Genomic DNA, 7,967 nt, shown 5'->3' with positions numbered 1-7,967 from the left:
TACATAGCAAGACCCTTATCTCAAAAATCCAACACCAACAAATAAGTAGGCATAGATAGATAAAAACAGACAGAGAGACAGACAGACAAAATAGAAAGGATGGAGGGATGCCTCAGTAGTACTTAATACTCTTTCAGAGGATCTGGGTTTGGGTCCCAGCACCCACATGATGGCTCACTCCAACACATGTAAACACTAATGCACATGCATCTTTTAGGAATATAGAGTGAGCTACAATTAATGTAAACTTCTCCCACCATACCCCCTCAGTTTACTCCATTTAGGTTTTGTTTTCCCTTTCAAAATAGAGAAGTGGGTAGGCAACTGGTCTGGGAATATAGAGGCTGCATTAATGACACCAGTGAGAACTGAGCCAGCATTCCAAGAACCACAGCCTCCCAAAACCCATGGTAGCTAACATTGGTAGAGCCCAGGTAGGGCCTGGAGTCTGCTCCACACATATCCCAAGACCAGGAGGCCTAAAAACTGTAGACTAGACCACTACACTTCCTCCGGAAATACAAGGCCAGAACTCCCTCCACCACTGAATTTTCACTGCAGGCTCCGGTGGCCGCGTCTAACCAGACACCACAAAGATGACGACAAGAGTTGGGTACTTTTTGTTCATCTTTATTTACAGCAAAGTACATAGGACGTGGTCATTTCATAGCACTAACAAAGATAGGGCAGTAAAAAGCAGAGGGGAAGAGGCAGCATCTTTTAGGGAAGAACAGCCTAGGGCTCTATCTAGCCACTCACCCTCGCTCCTGAGGCAGGCCTGGGTGGGAACTCACTGCCTGAGAGAAACAGGAAGCTGCTAGAATGCGTCACCTGTGCCTGGCACCATGCGTAGAACAGGCCCAAAGCCAGATTCTTAAAGAGGACTTGCAGGCACCAGATGCATCCAGTTGAACCTTTGCTAACTCGCTCTCTTTCCTGTTCTGTCAGACACAATGCACACAGCAATTGCCTGGAGGAAAGTCTAGCTAAGGAGACAGAAGGCAGCCTGCTGGTCCTTCCCAGAGAGCACCGGACTGCATGCACTCAGGATTGACTCTAGCTTTGCCAAAAGCAGCCCATTCTTTGGGGATTCTTGGACATGAACACACAGGTTCCAAGGGCAGTGAGAGAGACATTCTCCTGCAAGAGGCTGCATTCCTCCTCCATATCGGCGGCGGGGCTTTGCAGTCAAGTCTGACCAGTCTCTCCACTTTGGGCTACTCAAGGACACACCTAACCCAGTGGCCACTCACCCTGGATAGAGGAAGTTGGAGGCAGCTTCCCATGATCTCTGAGTAGCCACCATCATAAATATTAATCCTTGGACAGAGTGATATGGACACTCCCTTGCCCAGGACCTACTCTACCCACTCCACATCAGATTCCTAGCTTTTCTTTTCAGGCTCTGGTATACCGAAGAAGTCACAGGCCAGCAGTGTGATGAAGCGTGAGGCTGGGCCTCTGGTTCCCCTGAGAGAGGTCACAGGCCAGCAGGAGCTGCATTAGCACATGAAGTGAGAGGCTTGGGCCTTCCAGTGACACAAGGCTCAGAACTTTTGTTTCCTAAACACTCCGGCCAAAGACAGTATGTGAGCAGGGAGGGGGAAGCAAGCACCATTGGGCGGCTCTGAAGCCGAAGGGTCTGTGCACCTGTGATCCTGTGACCCTGCCCCATTTGTGCTCCCTTCTCCCCAGGTGACAAGTGTCATGGTTTCCTGGTAACTCTCCAGAACCTCAAGACTCATCAGAATGCTTCCTATGCGAAGTTCAACTTCAAATGCACAACTGGCCAAATGCTGGGTAGCCTCAGAGCCTCCTCCAGCATTTCTCAAGTAGGTAGGTTAGTCCCTACAGCTGTGTTCAAGCTAGGAGTGGGCTGCTCAGAGGTCCTGGAGGCTTGGTCCCAACACCGAAGGAACGTGAGGAAGCAGCTAAGTAAAGGCTCAGAGATGAGAAGAATCCATTTTCCATGGCAGTGGGATAGACAGCCAAGGCACTAAGTGGTTTGGCACCTGGGAGCTTCAAGTAAAGTTGAGCGTGCTACCCACTGAGGCCAAGGCTCTCGGAGACAGGAATGGGTTTCCCATGAGCACATGCAACCGTAGGAAGGCCAGGACCCCGTCCCTGGGATCCCAGGCCAGGCACTGACCCTCCTTATAATCTCAAGAGTCGCATGCAGTTGATGTAGTAAAGGCTGCTCCCCAAATACTCTAGGATGCACTGTCTTGTTGAGTGTGTGCCCTCCCGGCAGCCACCTGAGCCAAGCACCCCCTGCTCCAACAGCAGCTGCCATCATGGGAACGTGCTGCAGAGCAGGAACCGTGGCCTAATGCCTCAGAAAAGGGCTAGGCTAATGTCTTTTTAAATAGAAAAACGGAGTTGGGGGCAAATTTGAATCCTGATTGGAGAACTGGACGGTGCTGAAACAGTGAGGGAACCTCAGTGGGACTGGACAGTAATGGAGTAAGAACCTCAGCAGGGTCCGAGAACCACCCAGGCAGGAGGCTCTTGGGTCCAGGTAGGGAGACTAAGCATGTGGCCCACAAAGTATAGGATGGTGCCCACCAACGTGACAATCTTTGGCTCTTCTGTAGCTAGGGATAGAATGAGGCCTGTCACTCACACCTGTCCCTTCTTGTTTGGTCCCCGTTGTCCTCCAGCTGCCTTCTCAGCATGCCACCGATCAACTTTCTCCGAGCAGGAGTTCCCACCAAGAGGAAGTGTTTCAGAAAAGCTGACAATCTCTACCTTGAGCATCTTCGATCTAAAACTCCAGCTGTAGGTATCCATGATTTAAATACCCTCCCTTAAGAACTCCTAAGAGATAACTTCTCTGCTCCTAGGCCCCTCCTGCTAGGCAGCCACCGTAGCAACATGGTGACAGTGTAGTTCAGGAAGTCATCCTGATGCTGCCGCTGCCGCCGCTGCTGCTGTTCTCAAAACAATTTCAGGTGGGAGGCATCTGCTGCCATCTTACTGTGCGGCCCCAGCTCAGGGACAAAAGCTATTGCCAGCTCCCTGCGTGGAACTCTTAGGGCATCCTGTGAACAAATGGTCGGTGGTCAACACCAGATGACCTTAAGCCAAAGCCTGAACCGCAATGAGCCACTCATATCCAATAATGTGTCCAGGCAACTGACCACTCACTTCCCTAGGAGACAGTTTACCCTTAAAGTCTCCAAGGGACACAGTCCCATGCCCTCCCTCCTGCTCTCTCTTTTCAGGCAGGATGAGGCCCTATAAAATCTCCACCAGGCAAGCAGACAGCTCTGACTTGCTGAGAAACAGAGACAGCAGAGGAAGGAAGGCAGCAAGAGCCAAGTGGGGCGAGAAGAAATACAGACAGACTGATCCTCCTCGGTGGGTGGGCCTCTTCCCTGAGATTGAGTTTTTGAATAGAGATCATACTAGAAAGACAAAAAAGTCTCTCTCTCAACTCCAGTTTCAAGGACATGGCATCTGACAGGGGACTTTGAGGGTTGAGTGGCGTCCCCAGCAAGGCCCATGGTGCTGAGAGCAGGGAAGGGACACCAACCAATCAACTACCCATCTCCCGCGGTTCCCCAGATGCCAGAGCTTAGAACCCTGCTGGGTGGGCTCCAGGCCCAAGACCCACACACAGGTTCCTGCAGAATACTTATGGCAAACAGCTTTACAGTATTTGTACATTTACACAAAAATAGATCCTTTCTTTTTATATATATGTATGTATGTGTGTATTTATAACTGGTTACACGTTGGATTCATAATTAGGCATCACCAGTAGTAGTTGGCACAGTTTGTCACTTAAGCTCAGGGTCAAGTTCTGTTTGATTTGTTGTTCCAAAGTACAAAAAGAAAAAAAAAAAGAGAGAGAGAGAGAGAGAGAGAAGAAGGAAATCAAGGCATTTCATCTCCGTGGTGTTTTCTTAAATACAGTAATTTCACGGGAGGCGTATGTACAGATGATCAAAGCCTCTCGACCCCTCCTGTGTCTTGGAGCTGGGGGGCTGGGGTTTGGAGACAGGGCACGGGGGTCAGTGTGGCCGGCTGCTGGACTCTGACGCGTGCCTCTTGCGTGAAGGAGTATAGCCGTTGAGATAGCCGTTGGTCTGCCGCTTCGAGAGCCCTCCATTGAGGATGTCCTGGATGTGCTGCACGATGAGGTTGATGGCCACTGTGGGACAGAGACCAGCGGGGTTAGGGACCGTAGCGAAGGCAAGGGCACGCAAACAGGGCCCTGAGAACACCGTCTGGGTGCACGGAAGGGCACACTGGAAGCAGAGGCAAAGACTCCTGGGAAAGTGGTCCTGGCCCTTGAGTGCAAGTCTCACAGATCATTTTTCAATTAGTTCAGGAAGGAAGTCTACCTTCACTGAAAGGCGGTCCTGGATATCAGGTACCCAGGCATCATCAGTGGGGTGACAGCTAAAGGGAGTCTGCAGCCCTTTATTTTCTACTGGAGATTCCTTGAGTATGTCTGTCCCCAAGCATGGCTATACATATGAACAGGGACCTGTTCCCAAGAATAGGCATGTAGACAGAGATACTTTTCTGACTCTTGTCACAGATTACAGGACCCCGTACGACCACGTTGTACCCGTATTATAACTGATGTGAGTAGAAGGTATTGCCCACAGGCAGACACCCCAACGGCACTCACCAAGATTGTCTGCACCTCGAGGAATGATCACGTCGGCGTATTTCTTTGTCTGTGGAGATAGATATTTAGAATGCATTAATGGGGCGTTTGGGGACCAAACTTGAGTCCCTCTCCAAGGGCACAAGGGAAGGGCCACCATGCCCTTGGCAAACAGAAGGGCCACTATGGCCCTGGTAGCAGCTTAAGGCTTTGGATGCAATTCCTGGAAAGGTACCTAGAAACAAGGAGTGGCCTAAGAAAAAGTGAATGGAAGGAAGGAAGAGGATGAGGAAAAAGAAATAAAGGCTTTCATTTGTCAATGAGGGAAAGTGGTCCCCACTGAGCGGTTGACACAAAACCAATCATCATCCGATGCTTGCCTGAGGCTCACCCCTGACACCTCCTTTATATGCACATTAGAATACGCCAGCTCCTCTTTGAGTACGTGTCACTAATGCCTAACCGAGAACCTGCAGAGAACGCGGTCTCTAAATCCACACATGCTAAGTGTCTCCAACACTAGGAATACTATTAATTAGAAAAACCCAAACTTAAAGGGCTGGGGATGTAGCTCAGTGGCAGAGCTCTTGCCTCATAAGAGTTCCGACCCCCGAGCACTGACAAAATACAGCAACAATGGCTACAAATTTAAAGGGGATCCATTCACCTCAGGTATTAAGCAGCCTGAAGAGCGACACTGTTCACACGCAGCCCTCAGAGACAGCCAGGCAAGGCAACACCTTCCTGGTGCCCAGCTTCCCGCCTCTATCCTTACATTTTACAGAGCGATTTGTTAAAATGAAACCATGTTTCTTTTGTGTTGTGTATTTTGTTTGCTTACTGAGATTCCGTGGGCCATACTGAAAGTGCGTGTGTCCCGGAATATGCCTCCAGTTTCTCACAGCTAAGCCAGGAGAAGCCCCTTGCACGCCTGCGTACCCTCACTCCTGACAACTGCTGACTCGCAGCACGCTCAGCCTCAGAGCCCAGACCTTCCTCAGGCCCCTTCTGCTTTTTCTCCTTTCTTGGAAAAGATAGTCCTCAGTTTTAAGTCAGTTAGGGACTGGTGGGCTTTCAGAGTCAGGCTGAATAAGTTGGCCACCCCCCACCCCCACCCCACTCCCAACCCCCCTGCTCTGCTGAAGGTTAGGTAACAAGATCAGGTTTTCTGGGAAAGGGCTCCCAAGTATGGGAAATGAACTTGGTCCTCCCTCAGCAAATAGTGGCTGGACAGTGGGACCAAGCACAAACATCCCAGAAAACACTTGGCCAGAACCTTCAGCTGAGTGAAACAGCACAACAGTGTCAGCGGTTGGTGAAGTCCCTTACCACTGTTCTCAGCAAGCCAAAATAGAGTGGGAAGATTCCCAGATAAAAAGAATTTCACAGCCCCTCGGCCCTGGGAGCCCTTTCCCAGAAACCTGATCTTGTAATCTAACCTTCAGCAGAGCAGGGGGGTTGGGAGTGGAAGGGAGGTGGCCAACTTATTCAGGCTGACTCTGAAAGCCCACCGGTCCCTAACCGACTTAAAACTGGGGATTATCTTTTCTAGGAAAGGAGAAAAGGCAGAAGGCACTTATTAACATGAAAAGATAAACCCCCCTGTCCTGAAGACATCCCAGACACCACTCTTCCCAAATGACCTCACTTTAACTCGCCTAAGTCATAACTTCCCCCTTCTGTAATTATAGTAATGGAGACCTGCTTTGCCAGACACGAGCTTGCTCAAGCTGGGAGGGCAGTGAGGAAGGTTCTCCTCAATTATATACTTCTTCCCAAACCAACCCTGTTCCTTCCATATCTTTTTCCCTTCCCGCCGTGTCACATCACACCTTGGGTCTCTGGCAATCTCCGTCACGTGCCCCATTTGGTCTTTCCCGAGGAGATGTGTCTCTCTGGCTGATTATACCCTGAGAGCCATTCCCCTTGGGGTCTCGGGAAGCCGTCTCACAGGGAACTCCCAGGTTCTCCAGAGGAGACACAGCTGTCCATGGGCGGGTGGTAAGAAAGGAGTCCAGCACGGACCAACACTTCCCAAATTTAGAGGCCAAGAGGTGGCTGTAAATGAACCGCCTGTGGCAGTGCCCTACCCCCACCCAGACCTTCTGAGGCCTCCAGCTGGCTGAGGGTCTATCTTGGAGGTGAGCTAGCTTTAGGTAAAGTCTGACAGCATAACCTTCCCAGGCAAGAAATGCAGGTCATGCTGGGAGACACACAAGACCAGGGTAAGCTTAAAGGAAGGGGAAAGAAGGACGGCCACACAGACCCTAGCCTGCTCGTCTGATGCTCATTCTGAGAGTGAGACTCAAGCTGGAGAGAGCCCAGCAACCTACATGCTTTAGATCTTATCGATGAAGAGCTAGAGAGATGCCACAGCAGGTAAATGCTCCTGCTGCTCTCACAAAAGACCCAGCATACACCTGGCCGCTAACAACATCTATGACCTCTAGTTCCAGAGGATCCCACACCCTCCTCTGGGCACTGCATGCACGTAGTACGGGAGCATAGACAATCACAGGCAAAAACATAAAACAAAAATAAATAAACCTTAAAAAATAAAAAAAATTAAAAATAAAAAAAAAACAAGATTAAACCATTAAGTGTCAAAACATACGTTTAGAAGAAACAAAGAATGCAACTCACTGGCAAGCAGAATTCCTCAAAGGCAGGCTTCACGAATGTAATGTACTGTGATAAAATCTGCTCAAGGTCCCGCCCTCTTTCGCTGATGTCCCTCAAAACTGTAAGAGAGGGAAAAACAAAAGTCAAGAAAGCAGTGCATAAGTAAGCAGACCCGACCGGCTGACTGAGAAGTCGGACTCCTCAGAGCTCTGACCTAGGATGGATCAACAACGGATTCAGAAAAAAACAAGTCTCATTACCATCAAGTTCTACTACAGTGTGTCCCTAATAAAAGGCTGCCTGGCCGACACTAGCAGCTTTTGTGTTTCAAGCAAACAATTTTGACGTGAAGGAGAAAAGAGCAGGGCGTCCAGGTGAATCCGGACAACAGCAACAGTGGCAGCCACCTACAGAATATACACACGCACGCACAGAGACAGTGTGTGTGTGCGTGTGTGTGCGCCGCGCCCCCCACCCCCACCCCGTGTGTCTGTCTGTCTGTCTGTCTGTCTGTCTGTCTGTCTGTCTCTCTCTCTCTCTCTCTCTCTCTCTCTCTCTCTCCTCCTGCCCTACCCACCCCCCTCTGTCCTGGGTGGGAATACCAGTGGTGAGGAAGCCCTTTCTGCTTACCTTGAGCACAGAAGTTTATAAATAGAAAATTCCTCAGTGACAGAAGCACACTGGGCCATGGTGAGCCGGAGCAAGGAGTTAGCCCAGATGGACC

The 7,967-nt window shown here is 50.1% G+C and overlaps 1 protein-coding gene across 4 annotated transcripts in view; it reads right to left on the bottom strand.

Moving 5' to 3' along the window:
• Positions 1 to 614: 614 nt before the first annotated feature.
• The window catches only part of UCK2 (uridine-cytidine kinase 2), a 79,927-nt gene continuing 72,574 nt past the window's right edge, over positions 615 to 7,967 (bottom strand). For all 4 annotated transcript variants that reach the window (XM_084774187.1, XM_084774185.1, XM_084774184.1 and 1 more), the window contains exons 5-7: positions 7,265 to 7,362; positions 4,643 to 4,691; positions 615 to 4,156 (exon numbers count right to left, since the gene is read on the bottom strand). In XM_084774187.1, coding sequence (XP_084630313.1) covers positions 4,017 to 4,156; positions 4,643 to 4,691; positions 7,265 to 7,362 — 287 coding nt within the window. In that variant the 3' untranslated portion in view covers positions 615 to 4,016. The remainder of the gene's footprint in view (positions 4,157 to 4,642; positions 4,692 to 7,264; positions 7,363 to 7,967) is intronic.

The sequence above is a fragment of the Acomys minous genome (genome assembly GCF_964271855.1).
Source record: "Acomys minous genome assembly, chromosome: 1".
In the NCBI taxonomy this organism is placed as follows: domain Eukaryota; kingdom Metazoa; phylum Chordata; class Mammalia; order Rodentia; family Muridae; genus Acomys; species Acomys minous.
Note: the sequence above shows the minus strand (reverse complement) of the source record. Positions and strands in the feature narration are given on the sequence as shown.